The sequence below is a fragment of the Pongo abelii genome, chromosome 4 (genome assembly GCF_028885655.2).
Source record: "Pongo abelii isolate AG06213 chromosome 4, NHGRI_mPonAbe1-v2.0_pri, whole genome shotgun sequence".
Lineage (NCBI taxonomy): Eukaryota > Metazoa > Chordata > Mammalia > Primates > Hominidae > Pongo > Pongo abelii.
Window position 1 is genome coordinate 120,948,728 of NC_071989.2, and position 24,366 is coordinate 120,973,093.

The 24,366-nt window shown below is 40.7% G+C and overlaps 2 protein-coding genes across 2 annotated transcripts in view; one reads left to right on the forward strand and one right to left on the reverse strand.

Annotated features, from left to right (window-relative positions):
- Positions 1–24,366, reverse strand: part of REEP5 (receptor accessory protein 5) — a 46,031-nt gene that overhangs the window by 13,113 nt on the left and 8,552 nt on the right. Inside the window, 1 exon segment of the mRNA NM_001133746.1 lies at positions 12,894–13,032. Within this exon segment, the coding sequence (NP_001127218.1) occupies positions 12,894–13,032 (139 nt within the window).
- Positions 846–6,152, forward strand: LOC100435750 (U2 small nuclear ribonucleoprotein auxiliary factor 35 kDa subunit-related protein 1). The gene has a single exon (XM_054555825.2). It carries the CDS (start codon positions 2,059–2,061, stop codon positions 3,526–3,528), a length of 1,470 nt encoding a protein of 489 aa, XP_054411800.1. The 5' UTR covers positions 846–2,058; the 3' UTR covers positions 3,529–6,152.

Consider the following 24,366-nt stretch of genomic DNA (forward strand, 5'->3'; position numbering starts at 1 on the left):
TATTTTTATAATTATATATTTTATATATAGCTATAGATAGCTTTCAGATATGGCTTTGAAATATGTAAATGTAAGTCAGAATTATATAGACAAATGGACAAGATCTGCAATCACAGATTTTAACATTTCCATCAGAAATTGATATACTAGCCAGGCTTACACCTGTAATCCCAGCACTTTGGGAGGCTGAGGTTGGAGGATCACATGAGCCCAGGAGTTTTGAGACTAGCCTGTGTAACATAGGGAGACCTCATCTCTATGAAAAAAAAAATTTTTTTTTTTTTTTTTGAGACGGATTCTTGCTCTCTTACCCAGGCTGGAGTGCCATGGCACAATCTCAGCTCGCTGCAACCTCCACCTCCCGGATTCAAGTGATTCTCCTGTCTCAGCCTCCCAAGTAGCTGGGACTACAGGCAAACACCACCATGCCCAGCTAATTTTTGTATTTTTAGTAGAGACGGGGTTTCACCATGTTGGCCAGGCTGGTCTTGAACTCCTGGCCTCAAATGATCCGCCCCCGTCGGCCTCCCAAAGTGCTGGGATTACAGGCGTGAGCCACCACACCTGGCCACAAAAAATAAATTAAAAATTAGCCAGGCTTGGTGATGTGTGCCTGTGGTCCTCCTGGGAGGCTGAGGTGGGAGGGTGGCTTGAGCTTGGGAGGTTGAGACTGCAGTGAGCTGTGATACCATCACTGCAATCCAGACTTGGTGAGAGAGCAAGACCCTGTCTCAAAAAGACAAAAAAAAAAAAAAATTGATATATAAAACAACCTAGAAATTAGTAAGAATACAGAATAAAGAACACAAAATTTAAGTCTTTTTTTTTTTTTTTTTTTTAATAAAAAAGGGTTTCACTTTGTCACCCAGGCAGGAGTGCAGTGGCACAAATACAGAACACTATAGCCTCAACTTCCTGGGCTCAAGTGATTCTCCCGCCTCAGCCCCCCAAGTAGCTGAGACCACAGGCACGCACCATCACGTCTGGCTAATTTTTGTACTTTTTGTAGAGATGGGGTTTTGCCATGTTGGCCAGGCTAGTCTCGAACTCCTGACCTCAAGTGATCCACCCGCCTCAGCCTCCTAAAGTGCTGGGATTACAGATGTGAGCCACTGCACCTGGCCTGAAATCTCACTCTAAAGATATATACAGATCTCTCAACCCAACAAACAGGGATTCAAAGAGTGAATATAGTATATAGAGAGTAACAGGATGGACTCAAAGAAACTAACTTCCAATCCTGGTCCTGCCATTTACTAGCTAAGCAAACCTTGTACAAGTTACTTAATCACTTAAGTCTGTTTTTTCCTCTATAAGATAGGTATTAATTGAAAATTTTAAAATTTACCCCTATAATTTTGTAAGAAAATAAAATTACTAAGCATAGCAAAGACTTTCTCTGACCCAAGAATACTGTGTTTTCTAACAACATCTATGAAACGTTACTAACAGGAGAACATGTTAGCTTTCAGTGGGGGAAAGCAAATCCTAGAACCAAAAATATTTAAGCAAATATTTATTTTTATTTTTTATTTTTGAGACAGAGTCTCACTCTGTCACCCAGGCTGGAGTGCAGTGGTGCAATCTTGGCTCACTGCAACCTCTGCCTCCTGGATTCAAGCAATTCTCCTGCCTCAGCCTCCCAAGTAGCTGGGATTACAGGCACATGCTACCATGCCTGGCTAATTTTTTTATTTTTACTAGAGATGAGTTTTTGCCATGTTGGCCAGGCTGTTCTTGAACTCCTGGCCTCAGGTGATCCGCCTGCTTCGACCTCCCAAAGTGCTGGGATTACAGGAGTGAGCCACTGCGCCTGGCCATAAGTAAATATTTTAGAACTCTCCTTTTAGTACATGAAATGAAATTCAAATTTATGATACACTTAATTACAAAAAAAAAGTCTAACTGCAATATAAAGGAGAAACAAAATGAAAGTAATTTGTAATATATATAAGTATGCAAACAAAACAATACTAGAAAACATAAAATATTCATAAGTAGAATCACTGACTGTGGCAGCTATGAACAAAATCTTCCATACATTCCCATAGGTTAAGAATGTCTGAGGGGCCAGGCGGTGCCAGCAAGATGGCTGCACTCGAGAAGATGACGTTTCCCGAGACGATGACGTTTCCAGAGAAACCAAGCCACAGAAAGTACAGGGCCGCCCTGAAGAAGGAGAAACGAAAGAAACGTCGGCAGGAACTTGCTCGACTGAGAGACTCAGGACTCTCACAGGAGGAGGAGGAGGACACTTTTATTGAAGAACAACAACTAGAAGAAGAGAAGCTATTGGAAAGAGAGAGGCAAAGATTACATGAGGAGTGGTTGCTGAGAGAGCAGAAGGCACAAGAAGAATTCAGAATAAAGAAGGAAAAGGAAGAGGCGGCTAAAAAATGGCAAGAAGAACAAGAGAGAAAGTTAAAGGAACAATGGAAAGAACAGCAGAGGAAAGAGAGAGAAGAGGAGGAGCAGAAACAACAGGAGAAGAAAGAAAAAGAGGAAGCTGTGCAGAAGATGCTGGATCAGGCTGAAAATGATTTAGAAAATGGTACCATATGGCAAAACCCAGAACCACCCGTGGATTTCAGAGTAATGGAGAAGGATCGAGCTAATTGTCCCTTCTACAGTAAAACAGGAGCTTGCAGATTTGGAGACAGATGTTCACGTAAACATAATTTCCCAACATCCAGTCCTACCCTTCTTATTAAGAGCATGTTTACAACGTTTGGAATGGAGCAGTGCAGGAGGGATGACTATGACCCTGACGCAAGCCTGGAGTATAGCGAGGAAGAAACCTACCAACAGTTCCTAGATTTCTATGAGGATGTGTTGCCTGAGTTCAAGAACGTGGGGAAAGTGATTCAGTTCAAGGTCAGCTGCAATTTGGAACCTCACCTGAGGGGCAATGTATATGTTCAGTACCAGTCAGAAGAAGAATGCCAAGCAGCCCTTTCTCTGTTTAACGGACGATGGTATGCAGGACGACAGCTGCAATGTGAATTCTGCCCAGTGACCCGGTGGAAAATGGCGATTTGTGGTTTATTTGAAATACAACAATGTCCAAGAGGAAAACACTGCAACTTTCTTCATGTGTTCAGAAATCCCAACAATGAATTCTGGGAAGCTAATAGAGACATCTACTTGTCTCCAGATCAGACTGGCTCCTCCTTTGGCAAGAACTCCGAGAGGAGGGAGAAGATGGGCCACCACGACGACTACTACAGCAGGCAGCGGGGAAGGAGAAACCCTAGTCCAGACCACTCCTACAAAAGAAATGGGGAATCCGAGAGAAAAAGGAGTAGTCATAGGGGGAAGAAATCTCACAAACGCACATCAAAGAGTCGGGAGAGGCACAATTCACCAAGCAGAGGAAGAAATAGGCACCGCAGCCGGGACCAGGGCCGCCGGAGCCAGAGCCGCAGGAGCCACCGCAGCCGGAGCCAAAGTTCCTCTAAGTGCCGAAGTCGTGGCAGGAGGAGGTCGGGTAATAGAGACAGAACTGTTCAGAGTCCCAAATCCAAATAAACTAGTTTTGTTCTTAAAAAAAAAAAAAAAAAAAAAAAAAGAATGGACTAGAATAGTGGCTCACACCTGTAATCCCAGCACTTTAGGAGGCTGAGGCGGGTGGATCACTTGAGGTCAGGAGTTTGAGGCCAGCCTGGCCAACATGGCAAAACCCCGTTTCTACTAAAAATACAAAAATTAGCCAGGTGTGGCAGACGTCTGTAATCCAAGCTACTTGGGAGGCTGAGGCAGGAGAATCGCTTGAATCTGGAAGGCAGAGGTTGCAGTGAGTCGACATCATGCCACTTCACTCCAGCCTGAGTGACAGAGCGAGACTGTGTCTCAAAAAATGCAATTTCTGGACTAGAGGAACTACACCGCCTGCTTTCCATATCAGACCATTCAACCCAATGCGATTCACTGCCGTAATCTCCATGTTATGATTTTAAGCCAGGCCTCTCTTCACCTTTCCTATTCCTTACATTTAAAGACTCCAAAGCTTGTTTACTGAGCACAGATCTTGGAAAACAGGATCTTCAGACTTGGGAAAGCATGACAGTAGATGATGGAAGGGTAAAGACTCAGACTAGCATCTAGTAGTCTCACTACACATGGATAGTAATGCTATGTGCATGAATGTGCAATCATGCAAAAACTCAAATCAGCCTTCCACACACACACACAATGGTAGACTAAGACCTTCTGTTAAAGGTCCAAGCACTCCAAGGAAGCCAGCGCCTTGAGGTACCCTCAGTATGTGCAAGTAGTTCCATGTTACTCTTAGTTTTCCCAGCAACTCTGCTCTAGCATGCCCTAGGCTTAGCCAGCAACAGATCTCACTGAATTATAAGATGTTGCCAGAAGTTCAGAACCTTGGTTTTTTTGAGATACGCATTTGCATTGACCCAAAATGGAGAATTAAATGACTGTATTTTTCACTGGCATTAGCTTTGTTTCCTTGGCATAGTGCCAGTTAATTACAACAGACCCTGCAAGACCACCTCTCTAGTTATTTCCCTGTGGAAGCCTTTTGGTTGGTTTTGTTTTTTTGGTTTTTTTGGTTTGTTTTTTTTTTGAGACGGAGTCTTGCTCTGTTGCCAGGCAGGAGTGCAGTGGCACGATCAGCTCACTGCAACCTCCGCCTTCCAGATTCAAGTGATTCCCCTGCCTCAACCTCTCGAGTAGCTGGTACTACAGGCGCGTGCCACCAAACCCAGCTAATTTTTTGTATTTTAGTAGAGACAGGGTTTCACCATGTTGGCCAGGATGGTCTTGATGTCCTGACCTCACGATCTGCCCACCTTGGCCTCCCAATGTGCTTAGGATTATAGGCGTGAGCCACTGCGCCCTGCTGCCTTTTGTTTTTTAATATCCAAAATTCATATAATGTTTTACTGTAGTTGCTTATATAGGAAAAGCTATACATCCCCAAAATGCAATACATTATGATATGCAGGAAATGTCTTGAGTAACATTTTTGACAGAATATGAGAATCCTTGGTGGACATTTTGAAGAATATGCAGAGCATCACAGGGGATGTGCTATGTATTCCAGCACACAAAGCAATTGTTTGTTACTATATTAACTATTTGGAGAGCAGCAAGTGTTTTTAGCATCTAACATCCTAACATGATATTTGTTACTTATATATAGGTATTTTGCTATATTTTATTAATACTTAGCGAATTTCGTTGAGTTTTACACTGACATGTAATACATTAAAATTTTTCCCACTTAAAATAGTGGAAAATAAGCTTCTGCATAGAATGTATTCCTACATAGAATATCTGATTTTCAGAAATGGATTATCGAGAGAGAGACAGATGTCCATATTAAAACCAGAGCATTAAGGTGAACTGAAAATGACTCATTGGATTAAGAATCAGGAGAGGTGGGGCCGGGCGCAGTGGCTTACGCCTGTAATCCCAGCACTTCAGGAGGCTGAGGCAGGTGGATCACGAGGTCAAGAGACCGAGACCACCCTGGCCAACATGGTGAAACCCTGTCTCTACTAAAATTAGAAAAAAAATTGCCGGGCATTGTGGTGGGCGCCTGTAGTCCCAGCCACTCGGGAGGCTGAGGCAGGAGAATCACTGGAACCCAGGAGGCAGAGGTTGCAGTGAGCTGAGATTGCGCCACTGCACTCCAGCCTGGTGACAGAGCGAGACTCTGTCTCAAAAAAAAAAAAAATCAGGAGAGGTGGGGTGTGTTTTATGACTTTAGGCAAATCAACCTAAGAGACAGTTTTCTCTTCTGCAGAGTTTTAGGAAAGTCACAAATTAATGTACTTGAAGAAAGCATACAATAGAATAGTAGTATTACCAAATCCTAAAGTTCTTATTGTGGAAAATCTCTGAAATATTACCTGCCTATGTAGATGCCAACCTTTCAGCAATCCAGACAAGCTGATTATCTTTTCTGGATGAATTAAGTCAAGTGTCCACAGTTTTGTACCCCTTCAATGTGATTACTTTGTACGCTAGACTGCAGACTGTTAATTGACTACTTTCTGGTACCCTCTAGCTATTGTCTTGAGACAGTAAAATAATTACTGCTCTCTAGCTACATCCTTAGCATTTTCCAGTTCTGAAATGAAATCATTTTCTTATGTTAAAAATAAAGTTAATTACTGTTCAACTCCCAAGGTGATATTCAGCTGCCACCTCTTACAACCCTCTCTTCTTAATCTATGTAACTATTCTACAGCCCAGGAATAGCCTGAGTTTATTAAAGTCACCCACACAGATCTGGCTCTTTTCAATCAAGCTGCCCTCAAAGTGCCAGTTGATGATACTCCCAAGGAGACTCACAAGCCCACTGCTGCCTGCAGTTCAGACAGAGTCCATGCTATTTTAACTGGACTCTTGGCACTATTAGCACTGACACAGTGACTCCTTAAATTACGAATTACAACAGGCCATTCTATTCTGTCTGTGCTTCTAATGCTGTCACCATCTGATTTTCCCCCAGAAGAGGTATTTCCCAGGTAGGGGTATGCTTAACATGCAGTTAGGGAACTGAGAGTTAATGTCAGAAGAAAATGTACTTCAGCACTGACTTCCTGATAGGCTACAATGACTTGATCAGAAACAGAAGTCTAAGAAAGCCTTTGCAGTGTAGCCACAGAATAGTTATGGGCTACATTGCTCAGCATGCACAAATAAAAGCTTAAAAGAACGTGTTAAAGCAAAGATTTCCCTGTCTTTTTAGCCTCCTACGAAGATTAAGAAGAAAAATGTTGCCAGGCACAGTGGCTCACACCTGTAATCCTAGCACTTTGGGAGGCTGAGGTGGCCAAGAGGATCACCTGAGGTCAGGAGTTTGAGACCAGCCTGGCCAACATGGTGAAACCCCATCTCTACTAAAAATACAAAAATTTGCCTAGCGTGGTGGTGGGCACCTGTAATCCCAGCTACTTGGGAGGCTGAGGCAGGAGAATTGCTTGAACGCGGGAGGTAGAGGTTGCAGTGAGCAGAGATCACGCCACTTCACTCCACTCCAGCCTGAGCGAAATAGCGAAACTCCACCTCAAAAAAAAAAAAAAGAAAAAAGAAAAGAAAAATGTTATATTCTCTGTCAATGGGTGAAATAGCACAGGTGACAATTCAGGTCAGGACCTAATCCTGCCAGAGTTTACTCAACCTTGTTCTAAAAATAAATCTAGCCAGGCCTGGTGGCTCACGCCTGTAATCGCAGCACTTCGGGAGGCTGAGGCGGGTGGATCACAAGGTCAGGAGTTGAGACCAGCCTGGCCAACATGGTGAAACCCTGTCTCTACTAAAAATACAAAAATTAGCCGGGCGTGGTTGTGCACCTGTAGTCCCAGCTACTCAGGAGGCTGAGACAGGAGAATTGCTTGAACCTGGGAAACAGAGGTTGCAGTGAGCCGAGGTCACGCCACTGCACTCCAGCCTGGGTGACAGAGCAAGACTCCGTCTCAAAAAAAATAAAGTAAATCTAGAAAATGATTTAAATGAAGGTAAACAGAGGATACAAAGATATTAATTGAAGCATTATGTATAATCGCATGACAAATGTCCTAAATGTCTTTCAATTGGGAAGTGGGTATCAATAACAGATTAGATAGCTATGTCAAAGAATACTGAATAACATGAGAAAATACTCATAATACTGTGTTAATTGAAAAAAGCAAGACACAGAATTATATATGTGATCTAAACCACACATATGGTTAAGACAGCAATACATACATACATATATATATACACATACACATACATACACACAGAGTTCTGTTTTTATTTATACACATAGACCAATATATTTGCACATTTTAAAAAATAGGAAGACTACTCTAAGATGTAGGATTACAAATGTTATTTTCCTCCCTACATAAAACACATCCCAACACACACACACACACACACACACACACAAATGTAAACAGTAGGACAAGGACTTTGTTTTATTCACCAAAGTATCTCCCAGATGTAGAACAGAATCTGGCACATGGAGGTTCTAAATAAATCTGCTGAATAAAGGAATGAGCATATGTAAATTTCATAATCAAGAAAAAAAGCTTTTAAATTTATTTTTAAACCCTCTTGCTCAAGGCGAGACGTCAGAGCAAAGCTCAGAACATGCATGATCCAATTTCTACCTAAATATGTCATATATTATCTTCTCAACTAAGCTTTGATGCCAAGCCATTGGCTCCTTTTATTTTCCTCCAATCTTATAAGCTGCTTTAGAAAAATGAAAATAAAGCCAACAATATTAACTCTGCAAAAAATAAAATATTAAACATGTCCTTGGGCTGGGAGCAGTGGCTCACACCTGTAATCCCAGCATTTTGAGAGGCCGAGGTGGGCAGATCACTTGAGGTCAGGAGTTTGAGACCAGCCTGGCAAACATGGCGAAACCCCATCTCTACTAAAAATACAAAAATTAGCTGGGTGTGATGGTGCACGCCTGTAATCCCAGCTACTTGGCAGGCTGTGGCAGGAGAACCACTGGAACTGGAGAGGCAGTGGTTGCAGTGAGCCAAGATGGTACCACTGCACTCCAGCCTAGGTGACAGAGCGAGACTCCATCCCAAAAAACAAAAAACCAAACAAACCCATGTCCTTACTTGTAAGTCTCTTTCCCACACTTGCAGTCAGCATGCGATTGCAACAGCATAGGTAAGATGGATTCTAGTCCCTAAAATTCAATACTCTCCTGAACCTTCTCCTACAGACTCTGCAATTCAGAGGCCTCTTCTCAGTCTGTTTACTAAGTCATTCAGAATATGCCACTAATGCAGGAAGAAAGTATTTTGATTGACAGCATCATGACTTTTTAATCCTTTCAAGTATATTATCTATTTGGAATGTATGCAATAAATTCACTCTCATGAACACTATGATGCCATGTAGCTGGAGACTACTAACGGATGCACATTCATTTTACCATTAGGGAAGAAAGTTTGCTGCAAAGCAATATTTTAAATGAACTTCAAAACCAAATATAAATGATTCAGTGACTACCATTTATTTTGGATCTTCTCTCTACCTCTCTGTGAACTCCATTAGCAGAGGTGATTAGGAGTAGGCTAGAAGTCAAGCTTGCTCACATTTGGAAGTTTGAGGTCAGAACTACTGCAAGTAGTTCTGCTGACAAGATACTGTTCACTGCCACAAGCAAGTGGGCCCAAAGCAAAAGCCAATTTCTTTCCACTAAAGACTGCACTGTGAGGTCCCTACGATTAGATGAATCTTATTAAGGGCTTTAAAATTATCTGAAGTTTAAATTATGTCATGTCCAAATTAAAGATTATAAGAATATTTTTATAAATGTTAAATGACTTTGAATAATAAAAACAAAAAAAATCCAATCTTTGAAATCAACTCTTTCCACAGACCAATTTTTATTTTCTTCCATTAGTTTTGAAAGGAAAATTCTTAATTGCCTTACAAGGCATTCTGTGGTGAAGTCATTCCAAAATATAAAAGAATCGATACTGAGCATGTTTTCATTTAATTCTTTAAACTTGAAAAGACACTCACTTCATATAGTGTCTTGTCTTTTTTCTAACCATAAATGGTGTGATACTGTATTTAATGTTCTATTACTTTTTTTCTTTTTCGAGACAGGGTCTCACTCTGTCACCCAGGCTAGAGTGCAGTGGGGTGATCGTTGCTTATTGTGGCCTTGAACTCCTGGGCTCAAACCATCCTCCCACCTCAGCCTCCTGAGCAGATGGAACCACAGGCATGCACCACCATGCCTGGCGTGCGTTTGTGTTTTTTTTTTTGGGGGGGGGCAACATGCTGTGATCTGGGAGCCTGGTTAATTTTTAAATTTGTGTGTGTGGAGACAGGGTCTCACCATGTTGCCCGGGATGGTGTCAAACTCCTGGCCTCAAGCAGTCCTTCTGCCTTGGCCTCCGAGTATGCTGGGATTGCAGGCAAAAGCTAGCACAACTGTCCTCTATAACTTTTCATAATTACTAAATTATGCAAAAAATTTCTGGGTCTGTACATATGGATCTGTTTCATTCCATTTAACTGTATGGATATACCATTAATTGAATGAACCATTTACCTCCTGATGGACATTTATGTTTATAATGTTTACATTATGGAGTTCATATTATATACAGTTTACAACAAAAAATGCTGCCATGAATCTCTTTGTGCAGCTCTTTAATGCACAGTGACTATTTCCTTAGAATTGTTAAGAATATCATTTTTCAATTCAACAAGAAATTGTTAAAAGGTCCCTTAAAAAGGTTATTCCAATTTATACCACTACCCTGTTAAGTATCCCTTATCTGAAATGCTTGGGACTAAAAGTGTTTCGGGTTTCACATTTATTCAGATTTTGGAATATGTACATTATACCAACTGAGCATACCAAATCAGAAACTCTAAAATCTAAATGCTCCAATGAGCATTTCCTTTGATCATCATGTGGGCACTCAAAAAGTTTGGGATTTTAAAGCATTTAGGATTTCCAATTTCAGATGTTCAGCCTGTACCATTACATGTCCATTTCCCTATACATTCACTAATACCAGATATTTTCAATCTTTAAAATATCTACCAGTTTAATGAACAAAATATGGGATTTCACTATTTTAACTCACACTTCCCAGATCACTGGTGAGCTGTTTACTAGCCATTCATATGTTTTCTCTTCCATGAAATACTTATTTAGAACCTTTTCCCATTTTTCTTTTTCTTTTTACTTACAGAAATTGTTATGTATTCTGGATATTCCTTATTTGGTGTAAATGTTGTAAATTTATCTTCCTAGTCTGTCATTATTTTAACTTTGTTTATGCTGCCCACTGTCATATAGAAATTTAATTTTTAGAAATTTTATTTAGTTGAATTTATCAAATCTTTTTCTTTGAAACTTTCGTATTTTGTCTTGCTTCTATACCTCAAAGTTAAAAAATATTGTCCTCTACTTTTTTCTAAAACAGAGGTTTTGGCATAAAAGTTCTGTCTTTGCAAGTCACTCAGGAAAACAGGTGGACACTAATTAAAGGCAGTTACTTCCCTACCCCTCCTGCTCCAACCCCTAGAGCTGTGAACTATAACCCAGGATCACTTCCTTTTGATGCTGCTTTGCTGGGGTGGAGGGGGACTGTACAGTGAAGCTTTGACCTAAGGAGCTCTTCTGTAGGTGAAGAGTGGTTAACTATGGTTCCTGTGTGCCTGGGGCCCCCCACTCCTAGGACTCATCCACGCCCTACCCAGAACTTACTAGTACTAGCACGGACTGGGGCCCCCTCCATTCCAGTGCCTGATGGGATAGCTGATACTCATGGATGAAAAGCAGTTTGTAGGCCAAAATAAAAAGATATTTTAAGAATATATTTCTTTTTTTTTTTAGAGATGGAGTCTGGCTCTGTTGCCCAGGCTGGAGTGCAATAGTGTGATCTCGGTTCACTGCAACCTCTGCGTCCCAGATTCAAGCAGTTCTCCCGCCTCACCTCCCGAGTAGCTGGGACTACAGGTGCACTCTGCCACACCCAGCTAATTTCGTTTGTATTTTAGTAAAGACGGGGTTTCACCGTGTTGCCCAGGCTGGTCTCGAACTCCTGAGCTCAGGCAATCTGCCCACCTCGGCCTCCCAAAGTGCTAGAATTGCAGGCGTGAGCCACCATGCCTGGCCAAGAGTACATTTCAAAAGAAAAACAACACAATGAACTACAGGTTTTGGTCAGGAGCAAAAATATTAGAACTGCTGACCAAGAATTTTAAACTGGGGAGCGGTAACCATACTAAAAGAAATGAGAAAATATTAGCAATATGAAACAAGAACAAGAAAACAGAAAAGAGCCAAGCAAAGACATTAGGTGTGAACAATATAATAAGTTGAAATGAAGAACACAGTATATGGCAGGAATAACAGAATGGTTATAATGTAATCATGGAATACAGTTGAAAATTAGATGGTCAGATTGAGTCCGGGCACGGTGGCTCACGCCTGTAATCCCAGCACCTTGGGAGGCCGAGGTGGGTGGATTGCTTAAGGTCAGGAGTTCGAGAGCACCCTGGCCAACATGGTGAAACTCTATCTCCACCAAAAAAAATACAAAAATTGGCCAGGCATGGTGGCACATGCCTGTAATCCCAGCTACTCAGGAGGCTGAGGCAGGACGATCACTTGAACCCAGGATGCGGAGGCTGCAGTGAGCGGAGATTGTACCATGGCACTCTAGCCTGGGCAACAGAGCAAGAGTCCATCTCAGGAAAAAAAAAAAAAAAAAAAAAAAGGAGGTCAGATTGAGAAATCTCCCAGGAAGAAGTACAAATAAATAGATTTAAAAAAACAACAACAACAACCCTGTCTCTACTAAAAATACAAAAATTAGCCAAGCATGGTGGTGAGCACCTATAATCCCTGCTACTCGGGAGGCTGAGGCAGGAGAATTGCTTGAACCCGGGAGGCGGAGGTTGCAGTGAGCCAAGATCGCGCCACTGCACTCTAGCCTGGGCAACGGAGCAAGACTCCATCTCAAAAAAGAAAAAAAAAAAGCTAAGACCAAAGACAAAAAGATATCTATATCCATAATTACCCAGAACTAAACCTCGAGATACTACCATTTGTGATGGTGGTTGGAGTGATGGAGCTTCCTATATTTAATTTCCTATATCTAAATTTCTTTAGAAAAAATTGTTGAAAAGAGTAGCCAGGTGCAGTGGTGTGCGCCTATAGTCCCAGCTACTCGGGAGGCTGAGGCAAGTGGCTTGCCTGAGCATTTTTTTTGTTTGTTTTTTTTGAGACAGAGTCTCGCTCTGTTGCCCAGACCTGTCTTCTTGTTTATAATCTGAGACAGAGCCACAGATGTACAACATTAAAGCATTTATTCCTACTTCTTCTATACAGATCCTGAGATGGAGTTTTAGTGGTAGCAAGACCAACATACCTTCAGCATGTAGTAGAAGGGGAACCATGACAGGAAGATATCAGAGAAGAATTCAGCAATGCTGAACACACCATACACTACCCAGTAGGTCAGCCACTGGGTATCATCTTCTTTGTTGGGACTCTCTATAGCTTTAATTCTGAAAGGCAGTACAAAAGAAAGTATATCATTTGGTAAGATATCAATGAAACATGTTCAAATACACTTTCATAATCTGTCCTCTGATACCACTGAGAAACTTAGGCACATGTAGGCACTGTGTCACTAGATGCAAGAGTACAGCTTAAAGACTGGAAGCAATGTGGATATCGGGACAAGCCATTATAACCACTTGTTTCTAGTCTCCTGGTCACCAGAGAAACCAGCACCAGCTGTCACTGCCCTGGATCTCCACCCTGCTAAAGCCTCCCCACAAGTCCTAGAATATACCACTAGTGACTGGGAGCTACAGTAATTTCCACTCCCAAGCTGGGTCCTGCCACCAGGGATATATCAGGACGAATTCTCTCATGATAACCAGGTTCTTATGTACTTTTAATAATTGAGATATATCATGGGTGAATAAGAATTTCCCATAAAGCAACATTTGGAACATAGGTTAGGTACTGCCCAAAATCCACAGTATATTTTATAGTAAACGGGTGAAAACAAACATCATGGTGTCTATTTAGTTCAGAATGTCTTTATCTGATCCACAGGCTATGGACTTTCCTCCTCTCCTCAGTTAATAACAGAACTTTCCCAACCCTAACTATTGCTTAAACAAAATTCATTCTGCAAATGGATGGAAATACACTTAAAATAATTTTCTCTTCTAAATCACAGAAATTTCCTTCAGTCCTAGGAATCTCATTATTCTAAACCTGAAGCTCCACAACTTCTTATCCTAACAGATCTAGATATTTATCATAACTGAGCTGGACTGAAACAGTAAAATAAAAGAACTCTGAATCTTGTTTAGCCTATGAAACAGGTTAACTACTGAAAATACATTGGCAGGGAGCTAAGCTATGAGGACACAAAGGCATAAGATACAATGGACTTTGGGGACTTGGGGGAAAAGGCTGGGGAGAGTGAGGGATAAAAGACTACACATTGGGTACAGTGTACCCTGCTCAGTTGATGGGTGCACCGAAATCTCACAAATTGCCACTAAAAACTTATCCATGTAACCAAGTGCCACCTGTTACCCAAAAACCTATTGAAATAAAAAATTTTCAAAAAGCAAATACATTGGCTACTCCATAACATCAGCTCTCCAAAGAGACAGTCAGGCTGCTAAATCATGCTCAGTCACTCACTAAGAAAGCCCTTGTACAGTTAATTAGAAGCAGCTATGTGTGTGAGTTTTAGAAAATAACCAAAAGGGGAAAAATTATAGCTCAATGAGATGATTACTAATGAGGAAGACATAGAGAGGAACAAGTAATAAGGTGACTGTTGCTTTGAACTTCAAGACTAGGCAGAATTTTTATTTTTTTGAGACAGGGTCTCTGCACAGGCTGGAGTGCAGTTGCACTCCATCATAGCTCACTGCAACCTCAAACTTCTGGGCTGATGTAATTCCCTTCACTTCGGCCTCCCAAGTAGCTGGGACTACAGGTGCACACCACCACACCTGGCTACTTGCTAAATTTTTAGTAGAGACAAGGTCTCACTGTGTTGCCTAGGCTGGTCTCGAACTCCTGGCCTCAAGCAATCCTCCTGCCTTGGCCTCCCAAAGTGCAGTTTGGCGGCTCCCACACCCAGCCCCAAATATTTCAAAGTACAAAAATCATATAAAATGAATTTAAGAGAGCTGATTATTAAAAAATGGCTTGTAATGTATGCACAAAGTCTGTATTTTTTTAGCTTCCTTCAGATAGAAGCTGGCTGATGTAAGACCAAAGGAAAAGTGTAGGCAAGCATGTTAACCAAAGAACACAGTATATCCTTTATGTGTAAGATTTCTTCTCCTGCTGTGTTTCATTTGGTATAGTATGGCTTATCCATATTTAATTGGATTTATTTAATTATTAGTATAATAAAAATTTGTTTCCTGTACATTCATTCTGGGCAGAGGAGATACGTAGTTACATTTCACTTAAGGTCTTAGTTTTGTGAATGCGATAGCTCACAACTAAAATACCTACTATGTACTTCCAAAGGAAGCAACTCTCAGTACACACCTGGGAATTAAACAGTCTTTTCTAGAATATGACGTAAAAACCTCAAAATGTGATAGGACTGTCATTATTAATCCAGTGGCTTTTAAATTCTTTTGGCCACAACCCTCGATAAGCATACATTTTACATCATGATCCAGTAAACAGACATCTTCACATAAAAATATAAACTTAAATAGACATTTCCTGAAATTATTCTGGTATTTTAAATTCCATTCTATTTCATTATTTTTTAAATGTTAGTCAAGTTCCACAGATTGAAAAACAGGAAGCCTAAAGTTCAGCTCTTTTAGGAAAAAAAAAAAATTTTTAATTCATATCCACAATATAAATTCTAAAGTCCCCATGTTAATATAGTAGAACACTATATAGTAACATTGAAAAGTAGAAGTAAAAGAACTCCACATTGAATACATACATTGATCACAACTTTGCAGAAAACCAAGGCATATGAAAGAAGCCAGGAAAAGGCCACTGAGTCTATTAAGCTAAAGAGATTTTTTAATAGATCTTCTCATATTATTGAAGCATTTAATTGTTTTAATTTAAAATAGCACCATGTTCAATTTAAAAAATGTCTTTATGTGTCATAACAATCACAAACTACCCAAAACAAGAAAAAAGGGAAGAGATGGTCTAGCTCACTCAGGAAACCGAGGTTCAAAAAGGTGAAGTGCCCCATGTAGTCATGGTGAGAGAAGAAAAAAGCTTAAAACTGAGGTTTTTGGCCGGGCACAATGGCTCACACCTGTAGTTCCAGCACTTTGGGAGGCCGAGGTGGGCAGATCACCTGAGGTCAGAAGTTCAAGACCAGCCTGGCCAACATGGTGAAACCCCGCCTCTACTAAAAATACAAAAATTAGCCGGGCGTGGTGGCACATGCCTGTAATCCCAGCTGCTTGGGAGGCTGAGGCAGGAGACTCGATTGAACCCGGGAGGCGGAGGTTGCAGTAAACCGAGATTCCACCACTGCACTCCAGCCTGGGTGACAGAGCAAGACTCGGTCTCAAAAAAAACAAAAAAAAACCAAACTTGAGGTTTTCTGAATGCTATTTACTTATATATCTTCTTTTTAAAAATATTGATTGATTGATTGATTGAGACAGGGTCTTGCTCTGTCACCCAGGCTAGAGTGCAGTGGCATGATCACAGCTCACTGCGGCCTCAACCTCCTGGACTCAAGTGATCCTCCCACCTCAGCCTCTCCAGTAGCTGGGACTACAGGTTCACATCATCATGCCTGGCTAACTTTTGTACTTTTTTATAAAGATGGGGTTTTGCCTTGTTCCCCAGGCTGGTCTCAAACTCATGGGGCTCAAGTGATCCTCCTGACTCAGCCTCCCAAAGTACTAGGATTACAGGCATGAGCCACCATGCCCAGGCTACTTATATACCTTCTGATTAGACTTGTCCAAATTCAGCAGACAAAAGTGATTCTCCAACAAAACATATTTGTACTGCCTTGTACAAATATGAATCATATTCCAACTTGGTGTATCAGAATAAAGAGGTAGCAATTTAAGCAACATAGAGGATTCATGAAACCATAAGATATGCTCTATGCTCTTAGGTCCCTTGCAGTGTAGCCAAAATGGCCAAGCCATAGAATGGAGGGGTAGAAACCTAATAATTATTTAATTTAACCTTCATAATAGCCATGTAGGATAGGTATTGTTCCTGTATTTGAGCGGAAGAAACCGAGGCTTAGTGTAGAGAAATAACACGTGCAGGGCACCCAGCTACAAGTAGCAAGGATTGGTCTTACACTTAAAACTAACTCCAAAGCCTGTGCTTTGTTGACTATCCTATGCTGTTTTGCTAATTAAGAAGACAATTCAGTGGCAAGCTGGATAGCACTTAGCAAAATGTCCGGTACAAAGTAAGCATTTAATATTTATTGAATTAATATACATACAATAGGAGGTCACAATCTTACTTTTGGAGGGGACCCCAGAGAGAGGTTAAACTGGCCACAGAGCAGAAAAACAGGAGGAAGGGTCATAGTCTCAGTGTCCAGATCCCTGGAGGTCCATTCTACCCTCCACTCTACTCACCTGGGTTTGCAGGGAGGAACTATCACAAGTGAACAGGATAGCGTTCTGAGTTGGTGTCCTAGTCCACTGGTCCTCAAACTTAGATGATCATCCACATCCATCTACAGAACTTACTAAAAATATACATGCCTGGGTCCTTCTTCAGACCTAGTGATTCAGCTGCTCTTACAAGTCTGTGCAGGTGATCATAATGCAGAACTGTGTTTGGAAACCACCTCAAAGTTCCAGTCTTCACAGCACCTGCCCTACTTGTTCTAAGAAAGAAAATCCAAATGGCCAGTTTGGGTATAATCAGCTGTAGCCAGAGGGCAGGCTACCCCTTTCCAGTAATGAGTGAGAGGCCAAAAGAGAAGAAAAGTTGGACGTAGAAGGCAAACTGAATAATGAATGTCTCTACTAAAATTAGAATAAGTCAACTCTAATATGATCTAGAACCCTCATCTGAATATTCTGAAATTTGTAAAAGGATTCAAGATAACAACACTAAAATAAAACTGTTCACTAAGATTTCAAGAACTGCATCTAAAAGCCCTGTATCTGTCTAGCTGGAACTTCAGCCTGCACAGCTAACCCCTAGAGGAGTTCTGGAATGACCCCATGGCAACAGGCAACAATTCCTACCACTCTCTCCACAGGCCTGGTCCACTCTTTTATAGGCTCCTCTCTCTCTAGTACCGCGTCATCCTCTGGCAGTCACACTGATCCTGGGCTCAGAACTAACACACCCACATACAGCTTCTGTGGACAGACACCACAGTCTTACTGCTCTCTGCACACCTTACTGTCATATTCTCACCACTGTTCTAAAGCCTGGCTGCCTAGGCTCAGTGCTGTGGCTTCCTTATTCTCTCTCCTGAGCCACCTACCATGTTCTGGGGCAGCATTTCCTTCCCCAAAGCAGATATCAAGAGAAGCCAGGGCTGGGTGAGCAGCAGAGGCACGACTACAAGGCAGAGGATGGTTGGCAAAACTGTGGGAGCAGCTGGCAGCTCTAAAATTAATCGAGCAGAATTAGGAATCACCATGTGTGGAGTTGGAAGACATCTCAGAGATAAACTAGTTCAAATTCTACATTTTATATAGACAAAATGAAATTTAAAGAGAAAGGAGTTATATTAAAATGAATGTTAACTTATTAAACTAGAAGGTTACAGAGCATGTGTATGTAAAGGGCAGTAGACTGTTTACATTTTGGCACATCCATGCAATGAAATATTCTGAAGCCTTTAAAAAGGGTATTGATAGGAAAAGATGTCCAAGATACAGTGTTGAGTGTAAAAAGTGAATTCTAATTTTTTGTTTAAAAAAAGGTATGTTTTTGTATGTTTACAGACCAAGAATGATATCCAGAAAGATATGCAATACATTTCAAATTGTATAAAGTTAATCCTGAATAACAGAATTTTACTTAAGGTCTTTGCAATGAGTATGTACTAAAATTGATTAAAAAAAGAAGGGGGTGGGGGAGATTTCCATTTGGAAAAGAATGAGCATCAGAGACTTTCTTTCCTTTTTTTTTTTTTTTTTTTTTTTTGATGGAGTCTTGCTCTTGTGGCCCAGGCTGGAGTGCAGTGGCACGGTCTCGGCTCACTGCAACCTCTGCCTCCCCGGTTCAAGCAATTCTCCTGCCTCAGCCTCCTGAGTAGCTGGGATTACAGGCACCTGCCACCACGCCCAGCTAATTTTTTTGTATTTTTAGTAGAGACAGGGTTTCACCATGTTGGCCAGGTTGGTCTCAAACTCCTGACCTCAGGTGATCCACTCATCTTGGCCTCCCAAAGTGCTAAGATTACAAGCGTGAGCCACCGCGCCTGGCTGAGCATCAGACTTTCTATAATGATTTTCTCCTATGAGACTAGTTTTCTCTATGAGGCTTTGTTAAAAAATAAACACTAAAGTGAACATCAGATATATTCATTTAATTTCTCTTTGAGAAAACAGCTAATAATTTTTTTTTTAAGACAGAGTCTCACTCTGTTGCCCAGGCTGGAGTGCAGTGGCGTGAACTCCACTCACTGCAAGCTCTGCCTCCCGGGTTCATGCCATTCTCCTGCCTCAACCTCCCAAGTAGCTGGGACTACAGGCGCCCACGACCACGCCTGGCTAATTTTTTGTATTTTTTAGTAGAGACGGGGTTTCACCTTGTTAGCCAGGATTGTCTCGATCTCCTGACCTCATGATCCGCCCACCTTGGCCTCCCAAAGTGCTGGGATTACAGGCATGAGCCACCGTGCCCAGCCCAGCTAATGATTTTTATTTTATTTTTTTTTACAAATTTCTCTAACAATGGTCAGATACAATCTGTTTTGTTTTAGAGCATTAAAAGGCCTTCAACACACACACCCACATAGAGACACACAAAGACAAAAGAGAGCCACACAGCCCATCACATGAAATTGACTCATTTTAACCTTCTACTTAAATAATATAAACTATCATAAGTTACTGATTACACTGAACTATGGAATGGCCAGGGCTTTCCCTTCATTTCTTCTCAGTGCTTTTCTGGCTTTGCAGCATTTCACCATCCTTAGTTTGTAGCTTTGTATTCTAGCTCTACTACTTACTAGATATATGACCCTGGGCAAGTTACCCAATGTCTCTGAGCCTTAGTTTGTTCACCTATCCAGTATGGATAAGCCTCATTGTGTTGTTGTGAAGATTAAAGTAGTTAATGTATGTAAAGCACTAAGAAAGTCTCGGTAAATACTCCCTTAATAGGTATTAATTATAGTACAGTAATAACTTATTATTATAGGCAGATAAGAGATTAAAAAGAAAAGAGAGAGATAAGAAGACTCTAGTTTCTTTGGCTAAGTAGCTGTCAGAGGGTTTATATTGTTAATAAGGCTAAAAGGAGATTAGAGTTACCCATCAATTTTAATTATACCCTACTCCAAATGCCATATGCTACAGGTAGTAAGAAGTTAGCTGAAATCCCCAAATTCATGTTTGCAGGTAGTGGGAAGAAATTTGAACATTGCTGAAAACATTTTCCAGGCCCACTCTGCAATGGTAGAATGGCAGAAATTCTTTACACTGGCATTGGACTGGTACATATATGAACACAACTCACTGGCCATCCCTCATCCAGTACGCTGGGCCCCAGTAACTGGTACCAGTTCACTCCACCCTTGCTGGCCCATCTACTTGTTCACACCTTGGCTGCTATTTTCTGAAAGCAAAGGCAAGAACTAAGGATGGCCAAAGAACAGCATTAACATGTGAAGAAAACAAGGCTGAGCAGAGATGATTCTGGGCTGGAATGTCCTTCCCAAATTAAGTGTCATCATTCAGAAAACCTAAGATATTCCCTGACCCATGACACAAGTAAGCTGTACATCCTCTAAGAACCTTAGGTGACAATGATGTGTCAATGTATGTTCACCAATTATAAAAAAATAGCACTCTGACCAGGCATGATGGCTCACGCCTGTGATCGCAGCATTTTGGGAGGCCAAGGAGGGTGGATCACTTGAGGTCAGGAGTTCAAGGCCAGACTGGCCAACATGGTGAAACCCCGTCTCTACTAAAAATACAAAAATTAGCCAGGCATAGTGGTGTGCACCTGTAGTCCCAGCTACTCGGGAGGTTGAAGCAGGAGAATTGCTTGAACCCGGGAGGTGGAGGTTGCAGTGAGCTGAGATCGTGCCACTGCACTCCAGCCTGGGCGACAGAGTGAGACTCCATCTCAAAAAAAACAAAGACAAAAACATACCCCTCTTGTAGGTGATGCTGATGGTAGAGGAGGCTGTGTATGTGTAGGCGTAGTGGGTACATGGGAAATCTTTGTATCTTCTGCTCAATTTCACTGTGAACCTAAAATTGCTCTAAAAAATAAAATCCATTTAAAAACAAAAAAAGAGAAAAAAAAAACTACACTTACCACCTAGGCATTCTATAATACCAGATTTTTAAAACTATTTTATTACCATCATGCCATTTTGGTTGTTTTGATCTGGAGAGACTATCTGTCCCCATAAATCTAGATACCATATATATGCTAATCACTTCCAAATTTGTATCTGCAGCTCAATCTCTCCATTGTACACTGCCTGGCAGTTATTCACTGCTGAATGATGGTCACCAGCATGATCAGATTGTCACGGTAACACTGCTGCTTCAAAAATCCTATTACAGCAACCGGTCACTATCATTGCTCAAGGAAATAAGCAGACACTGCTCCTTGCCTATCAATTAGCCAGTCCTTCCTACTCACCCACAAAGCCCTGATTTTATGTACATGTAGCTGGCAAATCTGTCTTGACTCAGGGAAGCTAGGCTCCTGCCCCAGGCCTGGGGGATAAATCAAAGTTAGTACAAATCCACCATGGTAATCCCATTGCTTTTTGCTAGATACTGACTTTCTTAGCCCCCTTGGAGTTAAGGGTGTCCATGTGACACAGTTCTGACCAATGAAACAGAAAAGGAAATACGGTAGAAGGCTTTGGGACAAAATTTTCCTCTGCTGATAAAATAAGAGAGGCGCACAAATAAAAGGTCTCCAGCTTCCTGCTCTTGAAAGCCTTAGCGCTATATGGCAGCAATCTTGCTATATATTGAGGAAACAGGCGTGGGCAAGGAAGATTATACTCCAAAGTCGCTGGAAAAGAGCATGGATTTCTGCTGCAGCGCCTTGAAATTTCAACCTCCAGACTTCTTACAGGAGGTAATTCAAGGTCATTATTCTTTAGGCCACTGTAAATGGCTGCAACTCACTGAACTGACATAAAAGGTGTGCAGCATCACCAAAAGCTTTCTAAGCTAAGCTTAAGTTAGTTATCTCGGTATTGGTCAAAATGTGCTCTTCTTCTTTTGCTGAGGTTTCATCTATCAATTAATATTTCAAAATACTTACAGCTAATGCTTACTTGGAGGCAGACAGGAAAGAGACAACCTTCCATACTATTTTTCAAATTATTTCAGACACAATAAATCCATCTGGAAAAACATCCACTTTTACATGTTCTTAATTCAGATCTATTTTGTTCTTACTATGCAAAATAGATCAAATGCTTTTTTATATGTGAACTGTACAACCTTTTTATATTTCTGTTTTGAGTTCTTGCTTTTAGGACCAAGTTCATATTTCTTATGCATAATATAAGATTTAATATTAAAAAATTGTTAGTCCAAATTATACTCAATGCTTAGGAACATATACACCATTGTACCAATACAGAAGAAAACCACTAGCCCTATCACATATTTTTAACTTGGAAGAACAAAACTTTATTGTGTTTTATTCTTTGAATAATGATGTCTTAAGCTGATTTAAGTACAGGAAAAAAATAATAAGACAAGGAACAAAAAATGAAAGTGAAAAAATAAATGAAAGAAAATACTCTTAGGAAGGTTTTTCCTTAAATCAATGAAAAGCTTAATGACACAAAGTTAAAGAACTATGACTATGATTAAGTCAATTTTCCTCTTTATATGTTAATGAAACTAACTGCCCTTAATTGAGCACTTACAGAATGCCTGATTTGTCCTAAATGTTTGACATATATTATCCCAACTCCCCCCAACCCTATCCCCACCTTTTACATATGAGAAAACTGAATTTTATAAAAGTTAAGCTGTTTGCTCAAGAGGTAATAATCAGCTCCACATACACATGCTTCTGGCTACTCACACCTAAGACACATAGGTACATACTATGTGTACTGTGCATGGTTCATAAGTAACTCAGTTGCTACAATTCAAACTAGCCAAAGGACATAAAATTAAGTAATAGTATGTCTTCACAGCACTGGCTTTATTATTCAAACCAGTTGTACCAATACCAACTATTTACCAGAGACTGACAGTGTGAAAAAAAAGCAGTTCATTAAAATATATCTATATATCCATTTATATCCATATATATTTTAATTTTATCCATATATATGGATAAAAAGCTTTAAGATGTCCTATTGGTAAAGAACAGAAAGGAATCATCATCTGGTCCATCTGCTTTATATTTTATTTCTAATGTGGTAGCTTATGTTTAATAGCAAATATTCCAGAGGTTAAGATAGGTTCTTTGAAAACTGAATATGAAGAACATGGACCATAATGTTTATAATCCTTTTTGTTATGGCAGACACATAACTTGACCATCCTCCATGCCCACCATGCATGGGATTGCTTTTGGCTGTATTTACCAGAGAGTATGATGTAGGAATTCCTAATAATTCAAAATGGTTTTGCTATTATCAGTACCTCAAATAAGAAGGAAAAAAGAATCAGACATTTTAAGACATAAACACTAGTTCGTTTCCATGAAGAAAATATTTTTCTCCTTCATAGAAAAAAAGGTAGGAAACTATGCGTGATCAGAAAGTTACATATCTTTTTCACTGCAGAGTATATGTGCTTTTAAAGCAAGAGAGAAAACCAACAAACAGAATGAGAAAGACTAATGGAAGACTGACCCGGTGCAGTGGCTCACGTCTGTAATCCCAACACTTTGGGAGGCCAAGGCGGATGGATCACCTAAGGTCATGAGTTCAAGACAAGCCTGGCCAACATGGTGAAACCCCATCTCTATTAAAAATACAAAAAATTGGTGGCAGATGCCTGTAATCCCAGCTACTTGGGAGGCCTGGGATTCTCCATCACTTGAACCCGGGAGGTGGAGGTTGCAGTGAGCTGATTGTGCCACTGCACTCCAGCCTGGGCAACAAGAGGGGAACGAACGAAAGAAAGGAAGAAAGACAGACAGACAGAGAGAAAGAAAGAAAGAAAAGAATAAAAGAAAAGAAAAAAGATTACAGAGGCTGTGGAGTGAAGATAGCTAGAGCCTGGGAGGGCAAGGCTGCAGTGAGTCATGATTGCACCACTGCACTGCAGCCTGGGTGACAGAGTATGACCCTGGCTCAAAAAAAAAAAAAAAATTAAGATGCGTCTATAGAATACCTATAATGAAGTATAAAGAAAAAGTGCAGTCATTCAGTGGTCAAATCTTTTGGTGTTTAATTACAGTGATCTCATTTACCACTGTCCACCATTTTGTTTTTAAATGCAAAATGGAAGAGTCAGTCACAGTCAAATATAACAACGTGGAATGTTGACAGACATCCCTACACTTAAGACTGAATTGGTCACAACACACCTGTGACCTATGTCAATTAACTTCACTTTGTGCCCTTGATTTCCACATCTGTTAAAGGTGGCTATCACCCTAGCAGCTTAGTCTCTAAGACCCCTTTTAGCTAACATTTTATAACTCAAAACAGAATGTGTGTGTGTGTGTGTGTGTGTGTGTGTGTG

Coding starts and splice junctions, on each gene's coding strand:
- LOC100435750 (XM_054555825.2), top strand. CDS start 2,059: ATGTCTGAGGGGCCAGGCGGTGCCAGCAAGATGGCTGCACTCGAGAAG.